General features: G+C 37.9%; 1 protein-coding gene across 1 annotated transcript; it reads left to right on the top strand.

Moving 5' to 3' along the window:
- The first annotated feature begins 7,297 nt into the window (after window positions 1-7,297).
- Window positions 7,298-18,187, top strand: LOC112049804 (uncharacterized). The gene is given in 15 exon segments (XM_052886967.1): window positions 7,298-7,391; window positions 7,891-7,994; window positions 8,578-8,649; window positions 9,694-9,843; window positions 10,409-10,607; window positions 11,265-11,435; window positions 12,245-12,408; window positions 13,014-13,145; window positions 13,668-13,743; window positions 14,392-14,570; window positions 14,983-15,108; window positions 16,019-16,110; window positions 16,583-16,769; window positions 17,514-17,547; window positions 18,096-18,187. Coding segments are annotated over 15 exon segments (1,872 nt in total).
- Window positions 18,188-24,619: the final 6,432 nt, after the last annotated feature.

The raw sequence follows: 24,619 nt of genomic DNA, 5'->3' as shown, positions 1-24,619 counted from the left end.
AGCGGTTGTCCGCAGTATTTCATCCGTAGAACTTAGACGGATTGTCGGAAAATTTATTCATAAGTTTCCACGTTAGCCGATCGCTTCGTAAGAACTGGTAAAAATAAGTTTGGCTTAGAAAACTTTCAGAATTGGGATACGCTAGGATTTATGACAAGGTAAACGAAGTAAGTAAACCGTGATAGCCCAGTAACCTCTGCCTCCGATTCCGGTGGGAGTAGGTTCTTATCTGGTTCGGAACTGGCACCTCCAACTTTTCAGTTGTGTGCATTTTAAGAAATTAAATTAATTAATTTAAAATTGATATAATAGCAAAATAATACAACAACTTTAATGAATTAATCTGCAACTCTTGTTTTACACTTTTTCAAACTTAATTCTAATATAAAAAAAACCATCTCCCCTTTTTCATAATTCTCAAAAGTCACAATAATACGAGCATAAAGTAGATACCAAATACAAAATATTTAGTACTCAATAAATAAATATTTCTACGTTACTTAATATATTTTATAGTTATTTATACTAATTATCTGCGGAAAAGAGAACCAAACGAGTGAAACCGCACGGCGTCAGCTAGTTATACAGTAAAAATCTAACATAATTTAATACGATTTTTCGCCGTAGCGTTTCGTTGCTACGCCAAACATCATCACATAAAATGATTATCTCCCTGACTTTACCTTTGTAAGGTCCCTTGTCCTTACTGTAATAGCAGTAAGTCACCGTCTCACCACTACACTATAATGACCAGCACCACACGTCCGCCTCCTCTCGATGCCAGAGACAGACTGCCTGCTTTGTCCTACTACCGATGTATATATACACAAACGCTACAACCTTATACCTCCTCACGTGTCTCCTCAAAAATATATTCGTACGAACAAATTAAATACATGTTAAACACCTTGCGAATGGAACATGGAGTCAAATTTTGTTTTGTATTTCATGCGACGGTTCAAATGTGCAAGGTGGAAACACATTTTCCTTGAAACTGCTCTACGGAAAACGTGTCACCTGCATACATTGGTCCAAGTAATGGAAGACTTGTAAAAACACCAATGATCATTGCTTGTGTTTTTTTTAATTCTTTACAAGTTATCCCTTGACTACAGTTTCATCTGATGGTAAGTGATGATGCAATCTAAAATAGAAGCCGGCTAACTTGTTAGGAGAAGGATAAAATCCACACCCCTTTCGGTTTCTACACGACGTTGAACCGGAATGCTTAATCGCTAGGCGGTACGTCTTTGTCGGTAGTGCGGTTAGCCACGGCCCAAGCCTTCCACCAATCAGACTTAGACCAATTAAGAAAACCACAATCGGCCCAGCCGGGGATCGAACCCAGCTCCTCTGCCTTGTAAGGCCACTGCGCATACCAATGCGCCATGGGGGCCGTTTAACTGTACTCTAGCTGTATCGTTTGCTTCCTATATCACTTTCACACTTGTGTGCTTACTTGCTTGTTAACTTGCTCACTTGCCCGCTTGCTTGATTGTCAGCTTGTTTGCTTGCGAGATTGCTCACTCGCTCGCTTTCTCAGTGTAGCTCAGTTTAACATTAACAGTAACCAATTACTCGATTCACAGCGTGTGTTTGTAAGAATGAGAATAACAATTATCGTTGCGATGAGGCGCAAGAAATAAAGGCAGAGCATTAATCGAATTATTGGTCTCGTGATAAAACAGATATACGAGAAAACATAATTATTTCGTGACACGCATTCTATACCAGCTGATGTGCGCATTTTCATTAATAACCAAGTATTATAAAAATTAATCACTAATAACAAATTTTATGACTTGCACCATACACCATCGCATTTTAAGTGCAGCGTATCAAAGAATGCTTTTGCTTGGGTACCTACGAACACGAAATTGTTTAAATTTTTGGCACAATATCTGAAACAGTATTTTGAACGCGAGTACTCATTTTGTAAGGATAATAGAAATTCCATTAAAAACATAATAGTATTCAAACAAAATTTGCCAGTCTCGCAAAAATATACAACTATGCAAGTTTTGGCAATCTTTTCTTGGCTTTGGTAGAAATCCTGTAACCTTTTGCCAATATGTAGACTTTTTATAGGAAGAGTTATTTGTTAGTCATTCTAATAAATGTATTGAAGTCAGGAGAACCTAGAGCAACCAGCTACTAAAAAAATAACTGTATTTGTGGGTCAGAAAAAAAAATACATTTATATTTTGCAACTTTAACCCTTCCTTGAGTTACGTTAAAATCGTCAGATTTTCAAAATGCACCTTAATCATACTATCATTATTATCTTCAATATATTAGGTATTTCTGAAGTTACCTTTTTTGTTTTATTCTTTACAAGTTAGCCCTTGATTACAATCTCACCTTATGGTAAGTGACGATGCAATCTAAGATGGAAGCGGGCTAACTTGTTAGGAGGAGGTTGAAAATCCACACCCCTTTCGGTTTCTACACAACATCGTACCGGAACGATAAAGTAGGGTGGTAACTAGCCACGGTCAAAGCCAGCCAAAATATTGACCTACCTATTTGTTTTTACACCAATATTGAGGCTTATACTCTGTGGAGGTACTCGACAGCATGAAAGTTGCCTCCCGTAGGCTCGTTCGACACGCTCGAGTAAATCCCAAAATCCCCTTTCAGTCTCCCAAATTCCCATCTAACAGCGACATTCCCATCTAGAAACGACCAAAACTAAACCCCGAAATTACCAATTGAAACCCCAGAGCGGGTAATAAAAGTATCACGTTTATTGACCTTGATGGAAAAAAGCGTCGGTCGTAAATTTTATTTCTTACAAAGTTATTATTTCGCGTCATAAATCACGTAAATATATCATGCGGCACGTAAATATAAGGCTGGAGTATTTAAAGAGGTTTGCACATACGTCCGCGGTCGGCTAGATTGCAACTGGAATTATAATGAAATGAACATTTATTTTGTACTAGTGGACTTTGTAATTCAGTTTTTCACAAATCCCGCGTAAACCATGGATTTTTCTGGAATGAAAAGTAGCCTATGTGTTAATCCAGAGTAAAATCTATTTCCATTTCAAATTTCAGCCAAATCGCTTCAGTAGCCGCAAAAGAGGTACAGACATACTTACACACTTTCACACTTACACACAAACTTTCGCCTTTATAATATAAGTGTGATAGTGTGATGTGATTATAACCATTGACCACTTATAATAAAAGAATGCACAATCATGCAGAAAAATTTACTAAAAAACTGGCCAATTTTGCTTTGACAGTTTTAGAATAATTGGTACAGAAAATTATACCTTTAAATACAGTCCTTAAATCCCAAATTCAAAGAAAATTCGACCTTAAGGATTGAGTTTAAAGTTGAATTTGCAAATGCGACTACTTTAATTGAGCGCCAAGTAGTTGTGCATGGCACTCATTGAGTGGGGACGTTTTTTGGTCGCTGATTGTGCATGTGATCGATAATTATAACGATAACTACAAGCTGATTGTTGTTATCATATTGAAATCAAATAGAATGTGTGTCAGTGCATAACTTAAATATATAAAGGTAATAAATTTATAGATAAACGGCTTAACTCACGGTAATTTGTTGGAATATAATGACAATAATGGACCGATTAAGTAGTATATATTGTACACGTTGTCAAATTCATTTTACGATTACTGCACCCAGGGGCCCGTCCATACGGCGAACGGAGCAGTCGCTCCAGGCGACAAATCCTAGAAAGCGCCTAAATGATAATCCTAGTCAACCGTAAACGATACTGCGCCTGACTTTCAATTGGTCACCCCAGAGTATGGTCGAGATCTTCGCGTTCCATTCTTACTTTACACTCATAATTTGGTATAGGTATCTACATATTATTAGGAACAGGAGAGGCGCTATAATTGGATCTCGCTCCATTTTAAAATTTACTTCGGGCCGGCGCTGACTGCACCAGCGATCATATATGTATGCACTCTGCTTCATTTCTCATTAGATAAAATCACCCGCCGACAAGGCCGCAAAGAAGAGACGAGACCGTAAGTATTAAATGCTCAAAAGGTAGTCCGAATATCGGACTTATTACAAAGAATACTTAAGATATTTTGAATAGTCCAAAAATGTAGAAAATATTATGATACAAAAATAAAAAAGGATAAACATAAGTTTTTTACAGGCGAATTTCTACGTAGGTATATTTTAAATTTTATTTAAAAACAGTTATTGAATTAATTGACGAAATATAAAGCAAAGCAAGCAAAATTTTGGACAGGTAACATTAATTTAAGTAAGTGTTTTTTTTGCAATGAAAAGGTGCCCTTACAAATCTCGCACAATACTGTACAGTTCCCTATTTTCATTTTATGTGTCGCCGTAGAAGGAAATAACCATAAAACATAGTAAAATGTAAGACGAAACAGCGGTAAATAGGCACAAATAAGGTATATATCTGTAATGGCTGACGTAGAGATTTCGATATATGTCGATAAAGCCGTAAAAAGCGAAATAAAAATATAACTAAATAATATAAAGGGTCTTCCATAAAGGTGTGAATTCACGAATTAAATTATTGCGATAACCTTTTCTGACAGCAGTGGAAAAATATCCTTATTTATATTAAGTACTAGCGGACGCCCGCGACTTCGTCCGCGTAAAAATTGATGTAAACTTCTCTACCTCTACCTTATCCTGCTAATCCATACCCTATCCTACCCTACCCCTAATCTACCCCTACCCTACCCCTACCTTATTCCTACCCTACCGCTAACCCTAACCCTTCCCTACCCCTACCTTATCCCTACCCTACCCGTACCCTACCCCTACCCTACCCTACCCCTATCCTACTCCTCCCCGACCCTATACGTTCCATATCCTTTCCCTACCTCTACCTTTCCCCTACCCTACACTACCCCTACCTTATCCGTACCCTACCCTACCCTACCCTAACCTTTCCCTAAATTACCCCTACCCTACCTCTATCCTACCCCTTCCCTACCTCTATCCTATCCTTACCCTCAGCAAAATTGGTCCAGCCTTTTGTGCGTGGTGCAATGACAAAAAGACTATAATTTCCCAAGCGACTTCTATGCTAATACTATAAAGAGGTAAAGTTTGTGTGGTTGTCGGGGGTAATCTCTGGATCTACTGGACCGATTTGGAAAATTCTTTTACCAATAGAAAGCTACATTATTTGCGAGTGTCATAGGCTATGTTTGGTCCTCATATTCATACGGGAACGGGAACCACGTAATTGAAACCGCGGGGCGTCAAATAGCGGCATTTCTGCGACTTTCAGAAATTTTGTATTATCTCCGAAACTATATAACTAATTAACATACTGTAAAGGGCAAATCTTATCTCTATAATATCCTTGTGATTATTAAATAATTTATTTTGATAAGGATTTAAGTTTAGTTGTGTAAATAATGACGTAAACCTTAGTTTAAAATTTAAATAATTTATTAAAGTACTAAAGGTACTATATCTGCTAAAATATAAAAGATAGATATATGGTGTCGCGGACTTTTTTGTAGAACTTTTAAAGGTTCAAAAAGCCTCCATACATTTATTTCAGTTATACGCAATGGTTGAGGCAGCGCATGCGAATAAGTAAGTTTTTCGGTCTGACCTGTAAGAGAAAACCCGCGATATCTCAGTAGTTATATATGATATAAATATAAAATATAGCCTATAGCACTCCCCGATAACGTAGCATTCTACTGGTGAAAGAATTTTTAAAATCGGTCCAGTAGTTCCGAAGATTACCCCATTTCAAAAAATTGTTATAAACTTACAAACTTACAAACTTACAAACTTACAAACTTTACCTCTTTATAATATTAGTATAGATATCGAAAGTGTTTCAGAGACTGTGGTTACCTGTTTATGGCTTAACCGCTAAACCGATTATGATGAATTTCGGAAAAAAGATAAGCTTTGGAGAAGAAAATTGGCTACTTGTGTGTACATTAAAATAGAAGGAAGTGAACTAGGGTTGAAAGTTTATATTAAGTTCTTAATTTTTCAATATATGTATTTTTGAAAATGTGCTATCAGTTAAATATGTAAAACAATGTATTTCGAGAATGGTGACTTTTATCTGACGATAGGTAGGGGTAGGGTAGGCGTAAGATAGGGATAAGGTAGAGATAAAGTAGGGGTAGGAGTAGGGTAGTGTAAGGTTAAGGGAAGAAGTATATAAATCAAAGCGAAGCTTCACTGGGTCCGCTAGTTTTGTTAAGCTGGTGTTTGAAATAATTCTGAAAAATATTTTTTTTTCGGACAATATAATGCACAAGTCTGGAAATGCCCTAACGTAGCGTGTTGTTCTCGAAAATTTTTATACCCAGCGTCTTGTTTAACAACATTCTAAGAAAAACATTTTCACATCGCTGAATTTCTTGTAATAGCAGTTTGTTACTATGTTTTCACATTTCTATTACTTTAGTACCTAAATTGCTTATTAGGGTACTAGCGGACGCCCGCGACTTCGTCCGCGTGGAATTTAGTTTTTCACAAATCCCTCGGAAACCATGTATTTTTCCATGTATAAAAAGTAGTCTATGTGATAATCCAGGCTATAATATATCTTAATACCAAATTTCAGCTAATTCGGTTCTGTAGTTGAGGCGTGAAAGAGTAACAAACATTCATATCATCAGAATCATCAGTTTTCGCAAATCTCGGGAAACCATAGATTTTTTCGGAATAAAAAGTTAATCCTATGCGTTAATCCAGAGTAAAATCTATTTCTATTCCAAATTTCAGCTATATCGCTTCAGTAGTTGAGGCGTGAACGAGTAACAAACATCCAAACATCCAAACATCCATACAAACTTTCGTGTTTATAATATTAGTAGGATATTGGCATAGTTCAGAGGATGTTTGGGTGAATAGGAATTCCTTTTTGACCCATTGGGGTAGAATTCATATCTTATCATTACATCGGCCATCATCCCCTGCTGGACATACTCATTGACCTATTGAAGGTACTTTTAAACACAATAACTTTGAGTTACAACTCTGACAAGCTGCTCCCTGCGACAAGTTTATTAATATCATCATTACTGAGATTCCTGGGAGAGAAGAGTCGACTAACACTGCGTTTTCTAATATTGGACCATAAAATCTTCTTCATCAATTTTAGAAAAAGCAGGATAACAATGATCAAATATCCAATTGGGACTAACGTGTGGGGCTGGCTTAAAAAGGAAAAAGAAGCATTGTCACCTGAGAAGATTTATGGTTTTCTGTCATGGTTATGAGATTCAGATGTCAAACAATATTAATTTAATTTAAATATTATATTTACTTTATTTAAATAATTATGGCTCGCAAGGGACAGGTTACTATTCAAGAGACGGTAGAAACTAACGAGGAGTTTGAAGAAGCTTTGACAAACAATTTTAATATACTTATTTGTAAGTATTGTAATTCACATACAAGTCAATGATTGTAATATTCTTCAAGGTAAAGATAGCCACTTACCTCAGGCTAAGAGTTTGAGTCCAAGAGTATATAATCACTACGTTCGTTCGTAAACCCCCTGCTGCAAAATAGCTATAGACTTATAAGCAATAATGTTAGAAGAAAAAGAGGTAGATAGGTTATACGCGGACCGCATGTGGCACGTTAAAACTATGCTAATTAGCAAACCTGAGCTCAGTCACCACACTGTCATCGCACCGTTGACAACGCCCCTGAAATATTTTTTGTGTTCCAGTTGTACTCGTAAGCATCGAATGTGGTTTATGTAACCTATCTACCTCTTTTTTCTTCTAACATCGTTGATATTATGGCCGACGCGATATACGATCAAATCCTTGATCTCTCTGCGTGAGGCTCTTTTATCTTTGAACTATTGTAGCTTCGAATTACTATTACACTCACTACTTTTTTTCCTTCAATATTTATCTCCAGGTATGGAAGTATACTCAGACTTCTGTGGTTATTGCTTGGCTACCTCAAACGCAGTTAGAAAAGGAAAACTTGAATTAGGTCAGGAGCGTATCTTCATGGTTAAGGTAAGACTTAGTAAAACCTGTTCTTATTTTGTAACTAATCTATAAGTACATAATTATATATATAAAACAATTATAATTATAATTAATAATTATAATTAATAAATTAAAATATATTTATAATATAATTATAATTATATATAAAACAATTAATATACGGTCGAAGCCTCGTCTTTTATTGATTTCGGTTAAAAATAAAATGAAACGACTTCAAAAACGCGAAGATACTCAACAAAAAGCGACAAATAACGTCTATGTGCTACCTACTGATCATTTTGAAGGCGGTGTGATGTTACCAGTGTGTTCATTTAAGCCTTTTCTAAGAGAACCACAATAAATAACTGAAAACCCAACATAAATAAACACATAATTATTGTGAAGGAGTAAGAATTGTGAACGTGTCATGTTGTAGGAAGTAATCTCAGGATCTACTGAACTGATTTTAAAAAATTCTTTTACCAACCATAGGACCAAGGAGATCTAATCACTAATCATAAGGGTCATCATTCAGAACTAATTAATTATTATTATAGGGAACTATTATTAATTAATTAGTGCATTAAATAGTGTAGTTTTTTTCCAACAGGCTGTAGCTGATAACATAGATGCTTTGGAGAGATTTAAAAACCGGAGCGAACCCATTTTCCTCTTTATATCGGTATGATTATAATTTTATTACAGTAACTTCGCTAACATAGCTCAGTGAGTTGCGAAGCTAAAGTGGGCAGGCCACATAGTTCAAAGAGCCGATGGACGTTAGGGTCCTAAGGTACTGGAATGGCGTCTTCGCACCGGAAAGCGCAGTGTTGGTCGACCCCCCACAAGGTGGACTGAGGACCTCAAACGGGTTGCAGGGAGCCGCTGGATGCTGGCGACTCGAGACTGTTGTGTTTGGAAGTTCATGCAAGAGACCTATGCCCAGTAGTAGACGTCCATCGGCTGATAATGATGATGATGATGATGATGATGATGATAATGATGATGATGTTGAATACCGTTTACTGATATATCGGGAATTTCGAGTTGCATCATAACTAAATAGGATATATTGGTAACAGCAAAACCAAATTTTAAATAGAATGTTTCTCAATTGTCGAGAATTTGTCAGCCTATGCTTCTACCATAGGTAAGCACGGTATTTGTTTAGTTTAAGTGTTCCTCAATAATCAAAAGTCAAGTATAAAACGTATTTTTTTTATATTTTCTACTATCATGAATAATTTCAGTCGCCAAAGCTCTTGGCAACCCTTCGCTAAAGACTTTTAAAGTTTTCTTATGAAATCTTTAACGGTATTTTACGAAGGGTTGATAAATTGACAACCCTTTCCCGACGACTGGGATAATTATTTCTTATATTAAGTCGAGATAAACAAAAACAATAGGCTAGTTGAACTTTTTTTTATGGTCTTAAATTGATCATTGTCTATCGAATCGAATTATTTAAAAAAAATGTTCTTTGAGACGTGATTACATGAAAATTTTAATTTTTAAATATTTATTTGACAATACGAGCCAAGACGCTGTCGGCCCTGGGTTATCTAGACAGCGTTTTTGATGGTTGAAAAATTTAAAAAATTCATGATTTTTAAATTAAGTTTTCTATGAAATCCTTAACTTTTATTAATCATTCCAAGTACTATACGAAATGAATGTTGTTTGTATTAAATTTTTTATGAGTCACCTACCCTATTGTAAATTTTAGAAAGGCAAACTCACACGTGCAATGTTCGGTGCGAATGGACTCGAACTGTGCCGTATCATAGAAGAGGAGCTCGATCTGATGAAGAAGGAGCAGGACACCGGCATTGAGAGGCCCAAGCAAGACATCAGCGAGTTGTTGCCTGAGGAATCTGTTAGTATAAGCACAGAATATCAGTCAGTGATCCGTAGAACATTTGGTATAACTGATTTATTTGTGAGTAGCTTCATCTCAAATAGACGATCAACTTTTTTATTTACGAAAATTCTTGATTCTGGTTACTAACTAAGTTACCAGGAAATGAAAACTTCTGAGCGTCGGAACGAGATAATGTACAACACAATTTGTAGGACATTTTAGCTATTAAGTTGTATAACTAGTAATTAAACAACAGTAATAAACAGATGGTTAGTAACAGCTTTTAATAACCTCGTTATTGATTACAAGTTGGGAGGAGGGTAGTTTACCAAAAGTTGTTACTAACCAGATGAATTTTTGCTATTGCTTAAATAAATTATTAATTAATTAATTAACAAAACAAATGCTGTATTTAAAATCTACTGTATTCCATGAATCACTAGAAATCAATGTCTCTAATCTTTCTGGCGGTATTTAAATTCTAGGATTGAAAGACCTATTCGTCATTTGTGGGCGTCTAAGAATTCACAAATATTAACGTTAAAATACCCACTCATTTGACAATCTCATTCATATCCAGACAAGAATAGAAGAACAACTAAAATTGGAAGAAGAGACACGTGAAGCACAAGAAAGACTTAGAGTGCTGACCACAGCAGCGCGTAAGAAACGCGTAACTGAACAACTGGCCAAGAATGTGAAACATATGAACTATATCCTCTACTGGCCACACTGTCACCAGGCGCATTTGGACTTGTATGAAAAGTGGGATTTGATAAGTAAGAAGTGGTAATAATTCGACTATTAAGAATGCTCAGAGTCACACAGCGAGCGATGAAACGAGCTGTTATATGTGTGATTGAATCAGAGGAGATCCGCAGAACCAAAATTACTGACATAGCTCATGCTCAGAGTATCTCTGCATGATCGAATTAGAATTTGCAGAAGAAACAAAGGCACCGACATGGATCAACGACTCGCGAAGCTGAAGTGGCAATGCAAATAGTGACATTGACTTCGCTATTTTTTAACCTCCCTCCTCTCGCATGGACATGAGCCGCCGGCATCCAGCGGCACCCTGCAATTTGCTTGATGTTCTCGGTTTATCGAGTGGGAGGGTCAACCAATAATGAGCTTTCCAATGCGGGGTCGCACTTTGGTACCCCAACGTCCATCGGCTCTTCGAAGTATATGGCCTGCCTCTCTCGGTCTGCGGATCTCCTCATTTCTGATTCGATCACGCAGACAAACTCTAAAGCTTATCTCGCTCCATCGCTATTATTATAATAATGATAATGACTAGGACTTTTGGCTTAACGTGCTCTTCGAGGCACATGAGAAAATTTCTTAGAAGAACCCAGAACTACGTGATCCAAATCCACTGGACCAACAAAACCCAAGTAAAAGGTCTGCTAACAATAAATTATTATTTTCAGATGTGTCAGTAGCAGCTAAGGAAACGGTCCAGATAACCGAAGAATCGATCAAAGAAGTCCTGTACATGAGTGACGTGGATCCTAACGAAGCGTGTCTATATGCTCTCATGAAAGGAGAAGCGCTGGTGGTTATGTTTAAAATGATGGACAGTGATACACGGGACTTTGTCAGTTAGTAATTTGTCTGATGGCAGGCATCAGCCGTGGGCCTCCTACCTACTTACCGGCATAGACGTACTGCCGAGCGATATACAGTGGAATTCATAGACGTTGTGGGGGCGCCCCCAGGGGATGCCGTGTCGAATTTAAACTCTATACGTTTGAGAATTCGTCACTTAGCGAGTGAATGGTCCCCTGGGGATATATGAATTCTACTGTTACTGTTAGTATAATGGTAGAAAATGTACCTACTTCAAAATAGCCATACTGAAATATAGGGGAAATAGAAAAACAATGGAGTCGAACAAATTAAAAATAGCAGTAATTTTTTTATACATTTAAAAACACTGTTATATAAAATCACAGGCTAAAGCAAATATTTTTTATAAATAATTTTATTCTGGTTTTTATTGGTCTTTTTTCTCTTAGAAACCAAGAAAACTTTTGTTATACCTAATTAAGTCATGTTCTATACAGTTTTGCTGATCACGTTTATGGATTTTGTAAGAAACTGAATTATTAAACCTTGATAAAGTATTCCCTTGAAAAAATAATATAAGATTTAGACTTTTACCCTTCTTTAGTTCTATTAATTTCAAGTAATATTGTAGAAAATGGAGCTGGAACGGTTGAACGGTTTATCTCCCTCTTTCATCCAATATTACTCATGGAGGATCATCTGATTTAATAATTTTTTCACTCCAGTTAAATGGAATTTCTTCAATTCTAAGAGTTATTAATTTTATTTCCAGTATTATTAATATACGAACTGACGGTATATCTTATGACTAAATACTTACTCTTTTTGTTTGAACCTTCAGAATTGATGCGCTATGCAATATACGAAGAGATTCCTGTACCGAAAGAGGACGTCCCCCCAGAGAAGCAGATTCCACCCATACCGGCATTTGAACGATACGCTACTATTAGCAAAACTGCCAGAGAAGTTAGAAGAGAGAGATATGAATTGAAAATGCAAAAACTGGTAAATCACAATTGTTTAAATTAAAAATCTACAAGTACTGTAACAATATCATTTGTTTTAATTGTATTAATTTACATATTCTTATACAACAAAAAATCTACTTTTTCCACTTTAAAGTAGGTTTTTTTTAAATAATACCGACTTTAAAATTTAATATAGGGTCTTTATGTTAACCTGTGAATATAAAAATATAAAAGATAAATTGCGCAACTATGTTATTGAGAAACCTTAGAAACGACAGATTTTTTTAAATGGACGAATTTCCTCTTTATCATAATTTCCAGTCTTAGTTTAAGTATCATTTAATTCCCATTGTCAAGAATGGATACAACAAGTGTTTGTTTTTCGTTTGAAGTACAAATGAGTCCTTCTGTTATGATATGCTCAATAGCTGAGTTAGAAAGGGGGTGGACTTATCACCCCGAGGTTTTTTGATTCCCGCTAGACTATAGTTGTTGTTGTTTTGACTTTGACTTTGACTTCTAGTTGTACCTACTCGTAACATAGTCTTTTCCGACTAATTGGAGTGGAAAAGGAAATATTAGTCATATTTAGAAGATGTGACAAATACTCTTTTGATATATTCTTAGTTTTAATTAATACAGCGTGAAGAAAGAGAAGAAAGGGAACGTTTGGCAGCGGAACAGGCACGCCTTGCTAGAGAAGCAGAGGAAGAGAGATTGAGACAGGAGAAACAGAGACAAGAAGAGGAGCGAATGGCTAGAATTCAAGCTGGGGTTAGTCTAGCTTAAAGCGAAATCTAAATATATAAAAGCTGAAGGTCACTAATTACGATTTCTCGAAGACCACATGACGTAAAAATGTGATATTTAGCAGGGAAGTACTTCATAATTAGTAAACGTTCAGTAAAAACGGATTTTGTAAGATCAATCAGGTCTAAGGGCGGACGAGGTAGTAGAAAACAAGAGTCTGCTAGTTGTTTAAATTCCTCAGCTAATTTACTAAGATTTTGATTAGTAGAGTGGGCTTTCGTTTTCTTTCATTACTATTTCGATCTGAAGGATATAATTGCCAGTGTAACAGGCATATAAGAAGTAATATCACTAACTTCTACGCCATAGGTTAATCGACACAAGACACTTGTAAATAAGTGCTGTCACAAAAAAAAATGTCACAAAATCTTGTTAAATCCTGCGAAGTGTAACTTCATTTATAGGGTAATTATTATTTTCAATATACCATGACCCGGTTATTTGCTTGGTTCGTCATTGTGATTTCAACAATGTTATGTGTGACAGTTACCAGCTGAACCGGAACAGGAACCGGAACCAGAAGTAGAAGGAGAAGGTTTAGAAGGAGAAGAGGCATTAGAAGGTGAAAAAGCTGAAATGGAAGGGACCGAAGCGGCTGAAGAAGTAAGACATTTTTACGTGACGAAAGAGAGTCTATACAACCTTTGTGTGTATGTGTGCATGTAGCATAATTGCTACTGCTTTAAAGCTTCAAGTTTTCACGTGATACTGATCGTTATGTTTCTAATTTTTATTCATATTTAAAAGGTTACAAACAATCTATATGATTGATGAGTTTTTATTTGGCTATAAAGGCGTTTTAAATATTTTTATATAATGTATATGTGTTAGCTTAACCTGTAAGCTACATATGGAATTGTATTACTTAATATAATACTTAATAAGAATTTTATGTCGGATTTTTTTTCAGCATAATAAAGATACAGCCTGTAGTTCTTTATATAGCTGAAATATGTATAATTAAAAACAATAAAGACCGCAATAAAATCAGTTTCCATCTCTGTATAGAGAAACAACGCTACAAACCCAAAGACAGACATTTAATTTATAACGGGGTTTTATTGTTTACATCAGGGGTTAAAATAATCAATTTTAACTTGTCAGTTAAATTAATAACAAAGCTAAATAAACTAAATAACATAATAAATAAATTAATAAAAAAATTAATAAAAATTAATAAAATAAAAATTAATAAAAAACAATAAATAAGCTTAATAACAGCCGGAAAAACTAGAAGAAGAACAAGTTGAGGCAGAGGAAGAATTTCACTCAGACGTTTCTATAGAAGATGAGGAGTACATTCCTCCTGGTGGTCTGTTCGTGCCAGGGTTGTATACTCCACCGAATGATTTGGCCAAGTCTTGTGGATTGGCTTACTTCTTTCCGAAGGTAAAAATGCCTCAAAATTACAGCTATTAAGTACTCTCATTCATTTATTTGTCCTTGTTTTACATTTTAACAATTATAAAATATAGTACAAATCAACCCTACCGCTGCGGGATATTTAAATGCCCAAGCAACCGGTAATCAGGGCTCCGAGTGAGGAACCTCCTCACAATACGCGCCGTCTCAAGAATATCTGCCAAATATAACACTGCCTGCTTGGCAAAAATACGAGTATACCTGTCAGTGATATTTTTTTTACAATTCCTGGCAATTGGCACGACTGAGTTGTTAGCCCATTACGTTTAGAGTATTGTATGTGACGCAAAAGTGAATAAACGTGTTTTCTTTCTTTATTTGTTTCTTTAGATAGGTTATATGTATTGCTATTAAGTATTAAGCAATGGTTATTGTTTAGGCGGTGAGCCAAATAACTGCAATAGAGAGTGAATACTTACCGAAGCATGTCCTAGTGATGTTCGCTATCGACAAACGGCACGACGTCAAAGAAATTATGGACCAGTTCCCCGGCGAAGTGATAAACGTAAGATTTTTTTTTGATAATGACAATAAAAAAAATCTTCAGTCAATTTTTTGACGACCTCCGTGGCACAGTGGTGTATGGGTCCTGGGGTCGATCCTCGGCTGATTCGATTGAGGTTCTCTTAATTGGTCCAGGTCTGGCTGGCTGGCTTCGGTCGTGGGTAGTTACCACCCTACCGGCAAAGACGTAAGTAATTTAGCGTTCCAGCGTGTAGCAACCGAAATGAGTGTGGATTTTCATTCTACTCCTAACAAGTTAGCCCGCTTCTATCTTATATTGCATCATCACTTACCAGTAGGTGAGGTTGTAGTCAAGGGCTAACTTGTAGAGAATACAAAAAACCCTTGTTGCATCTCACGTAATGTTAATAATTGACGATGCAAGAAGTACAAACATATTGAACTTATGGGTTAACGGAATAACCTCAGACAGTTCGACATTTTCAAAATTTGAGGTTTAGTAGTTTCGGAGAATAAGGGGGGGGGGGGGGGGGGTTATTTTCTTGTTTAACTTGAAAACTATCTATTTCAACATTACAAAATTTTTAAGATCCTCATAACAAGACTTTTCATTTGATGTGTCGCATCTAATAATGCAGTTCGAATTTTTTTTTTTTATATTTTCCATCTTGACCCTCAAAAGTGACTTCATATTCAAAAATTTCAGAGTTTCAAATTTTCCACAAATCTTTAATTAAAATTGACAAAATATTCAACAATGGCGGCGGAGTTGTCTCAGTCTCTTTCGTTCGTGATGTTGTAAATTTTTTAAAAATTCTTTTGCTACAAACCCACGTTATTTTTGAGTGTAATAGACTAAATTTTATCCCCGTATTTTTAAAGGGAACGGGAATACGCAAATGAAACCACGCGGCGTCTACTATATTTTAATTATTGTAATTTATCTACAGTACGGAGTATTCGTGGGCGATGAACCAACGTCCGCAGAGCATGTAGCGTTCACCATAAAGCAATACGACAAAATGACGAGAATTAGAAAACAGTAAGCAACTATTTTATATTTGAGTAATTTGCTCTCCTTAATTAATAATTTCTTTCCATTATTTTTGCTTTTTTTTCATGTTAAATTATTGTGCAAATGTACAAAAATATAATTTTACTCTTTCATTGAATACTTGTGACTACGTCCGTTGTCTCCTTCACCGTTTGAGAGACGTGAAATTTAATTTCTTAAAATGCACACAACTGAAAAGTTGGAGGTGCACGCCCCAGACCGGATTCGAACCCACACCCTCTGGAATCGGAGGCAGAGGTCATATCACGGTTCTCATGCTGAGCTCGAGTCTCCTCTCAAAATGAGAGGGGTTAGGCCAATAGTCCACCACGCTGGCCCAATGCGGATTGGCAGACTTCACACATTCGCCTTTATAATATTAGTGTGAAGTGTGATAAAAAATTAATATTATTTGTATTAAATTTGATAAAAGTCAAATACCCTATCCTTGAACCATCAGCAAAGACCGCCTGGCACTCATGGTCTCGAGGAAACGCAGTCTGCCACTGCTGCAACTGGCGGGCTTGAACCCATGCTACATCAGCCAGGACACTGATGCAGGGGAGCGCGACTGCCTCACACTATTCCCCGTTGGCTACGGTGATAATTATGAGGAGGAGGAGAGCGTTGAGGAAGAGGAAGTCAAGGTATATAAACTTTGCAGTAAATAGTAGCCTGAGACGAATATGACGTCGCTCGATCTCGTGATGGCTCGTGCCGACGCTTCTTGTTTCCGTAAAGAGTATGGAGTTAGATAGGGAGAGAGACTAGCAATCGGGCGGGAATGACTGGCAATATAAGGCGCTCGTCGTACGGTCAGCTTCAGTATTCTCGAGGAGTTCGGGCCGTCCACATCTCTTGTTGTGTATTCTTGGGATAGGTGGGGAGAATGGCTTGAGCAGTGAATGGTGTGGCATGTCGGAAGGGACCCCTTAAACCTGCATCCAGAGTCACAAGCCTGGGACTGCTCAAGGTATTCTCTGCTACTCTAGGGTCTTATTTCGGTTACAGATTGATTTGTTAATTAAGTTGTCCTGACAAATATTGGGAATAGCCTTCCGACATTGGTTTTGTTATTTTTGTAACCCACTTCTGAGTCTGCTAAAACAAGTTTTTGGTATAATCAATGTATTATGTCTGATTTCCGCCGCAACGCATCGTGTGCTCGCGCTCTTAGACCTTGACTGCGATCTCACCAGGACGATATTACTTATTATCACAAAAAAAATCATTCCTTAACCCTACGTCCACTGGTCACAAGTCCAGGACTCTGCTCGGAGTTGTATTCTCTGCCACGCGATGGACCCGGCACCATTTGCACGTTAGGGGAATGCTAAAATATTCGTATGTGACTGTAAAAGTGTTATTATAAAACTGTTTTGATATTACAGGAAGTTGTAGCAGAACAGCAGGAATCAGAAGCCGTGGTAAGAATATTTTGATATCTTTCACTAGCTTCACAATTTTCAATCTTCCCTTATTTACTTTGGTTAATTATATACCATTTTTTATGAAAGACACACACTTAAGTACAATTATGCCTATGAAAAGCAGTAATAGTCTAACTGATTCGTTAGTCCAGCGATTATACGGTTTCGGATCACGAGCTAAAATAGGCATAGACATGATCATCATTTAGGATTCTTACAATAATGATAATTATCGAGACCTACGGATTAACTTTTGGAGGCACGAGGGAATAGCACCACTTTCTAACTCCGGGTTGAGAGTTTCTACTGGACATTTCTCAGAAGAAAAAAAAACCCGAAGTCCAGCTCGATCCAGGCCTCAAACCTATGTCTATGCCTACCCGGGCCTCAAGGATCGAACTGGATCACAATCTCGCGCGATAGAGTATAAGCTAACGATATTTACAATTTTACGGTGACATATACACCAAATAATGGTGGGTCTAAACTCCATAACCCCCCTCATTTATGGATTTTCCTTTCCCTGTAGTGATCTATTAAAATATGCTGATGATGATGATGACGATGATATTTTTTTCCAGGTGGCTGTCGAGGAATGCGTTGAAGAAGAAGAAAATGAGGAGGAGGAAGATTAAAGTATCAATTTATATCCTATGAGGATATGCTACGATCTTTCGTTACCTATTCGCGAGCGATAGCGAGCGCAATTCGCGACTATCATTTATATTGTAGGCACTAGCTTTTACTTGTATTTAGCTAATGTTTAACTAAGCGAGATAAAGACTATAAACAAATTGACAACATAATTGCTTACGACAGGACAGTAAAAGTACCTACTCATTTAATTTTATAACGGTCATATCGTTTACGGATTTTGTCTCGCCTTGTTGAACACACTATAAATTTTCTATTCAGGAGTATTAATTTTTTCTGAGGTCTATGCAATGAAGGTATACAAACATTCTACAGTGTGCCTAGTGGGAGTTTACAATATTTTTATACTATCGCGTTAACGTAAATGCGAATATAAATGGAATTAACACAGTTATGCAGTAGTGCCACTAGATGGCGCTGTTCCAATTCCTTAGAAATTCGCGTTTACGTTAACGTGATAGTAACAGTATCAAACTGCCACTAGGCCCTCAGTGTGTCTAGTGGGAATTTTCAATATTTTCATACTGTTACTATCACGGTGACGTAAACGCAAATTTATAACAACATTACAACAAAATTACTCATTTTGCATTGGTAATATTAGTAAGCGAAGTGAATCTGCAAAAATAAATGTTTCTTTGTATTGTTGTCTTCTATGCTTTTAAACCATTCATCCGATTGTGAGTAAACTTTGTTATAAGTTATTCTCTTTATTACGAAAATCCTATTCCAAAAAAAATTTCAGATAGGCCCGATTCACTACGCACAATACTATGAATGTAAAGGCAACGAATGAATGAATGAATGAATGAATGAATGAATGAATGAATGAAAGAACTAATGAATGAATGAATGAATGAATGAAGGCAATGAATGTAAAGAGCAGCTTAAGTACCCCTTCAAATAACCCCACACCCTCACAGATGTTAGACAAATATATATATATTGGAATAAATAACTTTCCTCCTACCGTTTCCTTATTTTTTTCACGGAAGATAGGGTATCTTTTTAGTAAATCACAAGTCGACTTGTTTACGAGATCGCTGGTGTAACGGGTTGGAAAACGAATAGTTTATTCACTTGAATTTATTGGACCTGGTAGTAATATTGAGATTAGATGTGGCTCATTCGTCGCGTCTGATCTGTAAGACCATAGATTAAGTCAGGTATAAAAGTTGTATTACTTTTTCTTTACAGAATTACTCGGAACTAAAGCTTGCTGATCTAAATAAAAAGGCTCAAAGTCACTCAGCGGCTGATGGAGTGGGCTATGTTTGGAGTTTATCTGCGTGATCGAACCAGAAATGAGGAGATCCGTAGAAGAACCAAAGTTACTGACATATCACACAGCGGGTGATTCGGCGAGCAATGCTTGGAGTTTCTCTGCGTGATCGAATCAGTAATGAGGAGATCCGCAGAAGTAGCAGTCAATCACAGTCACACATAGCTCAGCGAGTCGCGAAGCTGAAATGGCAATGAGCAGGCCACATGATTCGAAGAGCCGATGGACGTTGTGGTCCTAAGGTACTGGAATAGACCCTGCAATGCAGGGAGCCGCTGGATGCTGGCGGCTCCAGACCGTTTTGTTTGGAAGTCCATGCAAGAGGCGTGTGCCCAGCAGTGGACGTCCATCGGCTGTTAGTGATGATGATTTAAATAAAAAGACTGTGACATATACCTACATCGGAAAAAATAAAGAATCATAAGTCGCGGCGTATGCTTGTAAAATATAAGGTGAAAAAGTTTCATGAAGCAAATTGAACAAAACGATTTATTGGGACGTAGATTTGTGTTGTTCGAGGCACGCCAAATATCCGGGTTCATAGTAGATAAACCAAAATTATGTTGTCATTTTAACTCGACTATATGGAAACGGTAACCGCCGTGTTTGCATTAAGCCCATAACACGTCATAACTCTGTTGACTGTAATATCGTTTATGCTTGTTCACGGTGACACGCGGGCGCGGTGGCGGACGCGGACTAAATCTATATTAATATTATAAAACTGAAGAGTTTGTTTGTTTGTTTGCTTGAACGCGCTAATCTCAGGAACTGCTAGTCCGATTTGAAAAATTATTTCAGTGTTAGTTAGTCCATTTATCGAGGAAAGCTATTGGCTTATCACGCTAAGACCAATAGGAACGGAGCACCAATGAAGAATGTTTCAAAATCGGGGTTTCTTTTTCCTATTGAGAGCTTAAAGAGAACGGTTAAAGTTTCGCAAAAATCATGTATGACAGAATTGTTCCCCTTTAAAAGTTCTAAAAAAAGTCCAAAATCAAAATTGTTCCCCTTTAAAAGTTCTAAAAAAAAGTCCAAAGTCCCGCGGAATTTGTGAAAAACTGAAATCTACGCGGATGATTAGGAGCTAGAGCTAGACCATTAAACAAAATTGGATGAAATTTGCTATAGAGATAAATTGAATCTTGGATCAGAACACACGGAATTTCAGGCGAAGGAACTCGTCGGCATCCGCTATTTACTATATTAAATATACAATTCCGTTATTTCTTTATTAAAATCTAGCATACCATATTAAATTTTTTCATCTCATTTAAATTTTAAATTTTTTCGAATTTTCAATTGAAAATGAAAAATGTTTTTGTGATGACCACATGTTTTCTAATTTTAAATGTCCATGTTTTTTGACGGCCTCCATGGTGCAGTGGTATGTGCGGTGGATTTACAAGACGTAGGTCCTGGGTTCGAATCCCGGCTGGGTCAATTGAGATTTTCTTTCATGGTCCAGGTCTGGCTTGCGAATATCATATGGTACGTTGCACTCCAACGTAAACTCACCTATAGTCCTCCGTAACCGCCGCCGCTCCCGCTTCCGCGTGTTGCACGTGAACAAGCACTCTGTGTCTGCATATCGCATAATAAACCCTTTGATACGAGTATTATGTTCGAATCAATTGTTTGTATGGAAACAATTCGTAACACCAGACGGTGAATGTATTGTTACGTGTGAATTTTGAAACGGATAGTAATTTATAACTTGAATTGATTCCAAACTTTGTATAAGATCGTGGAACTAACGTATAGAAGCGGTTTCACGCGTATAGTTTCCGTTCCCGTGAAAACTAATCTATATCTATACTAATATTATAAAGAGGTAAAGTTTGTAAGTTTGTAAGTTTGTCACATTTTTTAAATGGGGTAATCTTCGGAAATACTGGTTCGATTTTAAAAATTCTTTCACCAGTAGAATGCTACATTATCGGGGAGTGCTATAGGCTATATTTTATATTGGTATCATATATATTAGCCGAGTTATCACAGTTTTTGTCATACAGGTCGGACTGAAAATCCTCTTAAACAGACTTATTCGCATGCGCTGCCTTAACTATTGTGTAAAATTGAAATTAATGTATGGAGACTTTATGTATCTTTAAAAGTTACTTAAATAGTTTCGGAGATAATACAAAATTTCTAAAAGACGCAGAAATTCCGCTATATGACGCCCGGCGCTTTCATTTACGTAGTTCCCGTTCCGGTGTGAATATGGGGATCAAACATAGCCTATAACACTCGCAAATAACGTAGCTTTCTATTGGTAAAACAATTTTCCAAATCGGTCCAGTAGATCCAGAGATTACCTCCTACAACCACACGAACTTTACCTCTTTATATTATTAGCATAGAAGTCTCTATTTCTCTTGGTCGTACCACCACTCTCGAAGGACTGGACCGATTTTGCTAAGGGTAGGAGTAAGATAGAGAAGTTACAGGGTAGGGTAGGGTACGGGTAGGGAAGCGTAGGGGTAGGGTAGGTTTAGGGCCGGGTTTAGGGTAGTGGTAGGGTAGGGGTAGAGGTAGGGTAGTGGTAGGGTAGAGGTACGGGTAGAATAGGGAAGTGGTAGGGTAGGGGTAGGATAGGCGTGAGATAGGGGTACGGGTGGGATAGGGGTAGGAACGGGATAGGTTACGGGGAGGGTAGGGGTAGGATGGAGGTAGGGCTAGGATGGGGGTAGGGTGGGGGTAGGGTAGGGTAGGGTAGGGGTAGGGTAGATGTAGGGGTTGGGTAGGGTAGGGTTGGGGTAGTGGTAGGGTAGGGGTAGGGTAGGGTAAGGGTAGTAGTAAAGTTGACATCGAAATTTACGCGGACGAAGTCGCGGGCGTCCGCTAGTAACTACTGTAAATGCGGTACTAAAAGAAATGGTTCGCAAAAAATCAAGTAGCCTTTTTTTGACAAGTACTATGAAAGGTTAAGTTTAACTATTTGCAGACTCTATCACCGGTTCGGAAGGCATGTTCTGCTGAGAAGTTCTGCATCAAAATAAACAAAAATAACATTGGTAACAACTTAAATCTGTTTTTTTTAGTTTCAATATTATAATCATCATTATCAGCAGATTGTCGTCCACTGTTGGACATAAGCCTCTTTCATGGACCTCCAAGCACAATGATCTCGATCCACCAGCATCCGGCGGTTGGTGTGAGGGGGAGGCTAGTACCAGTCAGCCTCCCCAACTGCCAACTCACCTGTTCGTGGTGCACCCTGCAGACCGACGAGGCTCTGGCGAATTGACACGTTCGCTGCGGCACTGATTTTTCTGTACTTTACTCTGGTGCTTTACGAGGTTTTTAGACCCCATACTAAAACTTTACGTGGCGTGGTACGAGGTCCATCGACCTCGTAACTTTTGAAGATGCTTACGAGGTTAATTGACCTCGTACCTCGAACGTGTTAATAGCGGTATAACCATTCGGGAATGGCTGGATTTTACAAATGGCACAGGCCGGTGTCGGACAGCAAAAATCCAGCCCTGCGAATGACTGACCTGAATAACCAGCGTGGTATTTTTGGGCATTAACCTTCTATAGATACAGCCATTTTTTTTTTTAGTTTACGAACGCAAGGTGTCTGCTAGTAAACTTATTACAATAACGACAATCTAATATTACACTAAGAAGCTAAGAAGCAAGAAAACCACTAAATTGATCTTGGTCCCTTCTATCTAGTTTTGTACAACTCAAATGCAAAATAATTTAAGTAAAAAATATATAAAAACAATTTAAAATAAAAAGCCATGTCTACTTTTTATTTACTATTATTATTTCAAAGGTCAGTAATAAAATCTTCTGCCTTCTGACTGGTGCCCGTAGCGTATCTTACTCTCATTAGCTTCTGGAACTTCTCTGTCATATACTTCATTGTGCTTTTTCGGGTACATTCTGCCTTCCCCTGAAAAACATTTTTTTAAATGTCTCATTAGTCCAGTGTTGCCATAGATCGTAAGGTACAAGGTTCGAGTCCTGAGTGGAGGAGGAAATTCACAATAGCAACCCGGAGTTGAGAAGTTGATGGTACCGTCCTCTGCGATTCGACGACCTCCGTGGCGCAGTGGTATGTGCTGTGGATTTACAAGACGGAGGTCCTGGGTTCGGGTTCTAAGCCGATTGTGGTTTTCTTAATTTGTCCAGATCTGGCTGGTGGAAGGCTTCGGCCGTGGCCAGTTACCACCCTACCGGCAAAGACGCAAGCGAATTAGCGTTCCGGTACGATGTCGTGTAGAAACCGAAGGGGGTGTGGATTTCATCCTCCTCCTAACAAGTTAGCCCGTTTCCATCTTAGATTGCATCATCACTTACCATCAGGTAAAATTGTAGTCTAGGGCAACATACAGATGGACTTTCACACATAATATAACTAGCGGACTCTGTCAAGCTTCATCATCATTCATCATTATCAACCCATATTCGGCTCACTGCTGAGCTCGAAATGAGCAGGGTTAGGCCAAAGTCCACCACTGGCTCAATGCGGATTGGCAGACCTCATACACGCAGATAATTAGTAAAATTCTCTAGTATACCCTTTTTTTCTACGATTTTTTTCCTTCACCGTTTGATACACGTGATATTTAATTTCTTAAAAAGCACTCAACTGAAAAGTTTGATGTGCATGCCCCGGACCGGATTCAAACCCACACCCTCCGGAATCGGAGGCAGAGGTCATATATACCGGGCTGTCACGACTCAGTCAAGCTTCGCTCTGACTTTTATTCAACTTGACAACTTTACCTCATTGGCTAGTACAATTACGCAAGCAACCTACAAGGTTTAACCTATATATAATACCCGCGACTTCGTCCGCGTAAATTTCGATGTCAACTTTACTACTACCCCTACCCAGTACCCTACCCTACCCCTACCCTACCCTACCCCTACCCTACCACTACCCCAACCCTACCCTACCCAACCTCTACATCAACCCTACCCCTACCCTACCCAACCCCTACATCTACCCTACCCCTACCCTACCCTACCCTACCCTACCCCTACCCCTACCCTACCCCAAACCTACCCCTACCCTACCTCTACCTTACCTACACCCTACCCCCATCCTACCCCTACCCTCCCCGTACCCTAACCCTTTCCTACCCCTATCCCACCCGTACCCCTATCTCAC

The sequence above is a fragment of the Bicyclus anynana genome, chromosome 18 (assembly GCF_947172395.1).
Source record: "Bicyclus anynana chromosome 18, ilBicAnyn1.1, whole genome shotgun sequence".
Taxonomy (NCBI): domain Eukaryota; kingdom Metazoa; phylum Arthropoda; class Insecta; order Lepidoptera; family Nymphalidae; genus Bicyclus; species Bicyclus anynana.
The sequence above is the reverse complement of the archived record's forward strand: the minus strand, read 5'-3'. Positions and strand labels throughout refer to the sequence as shown.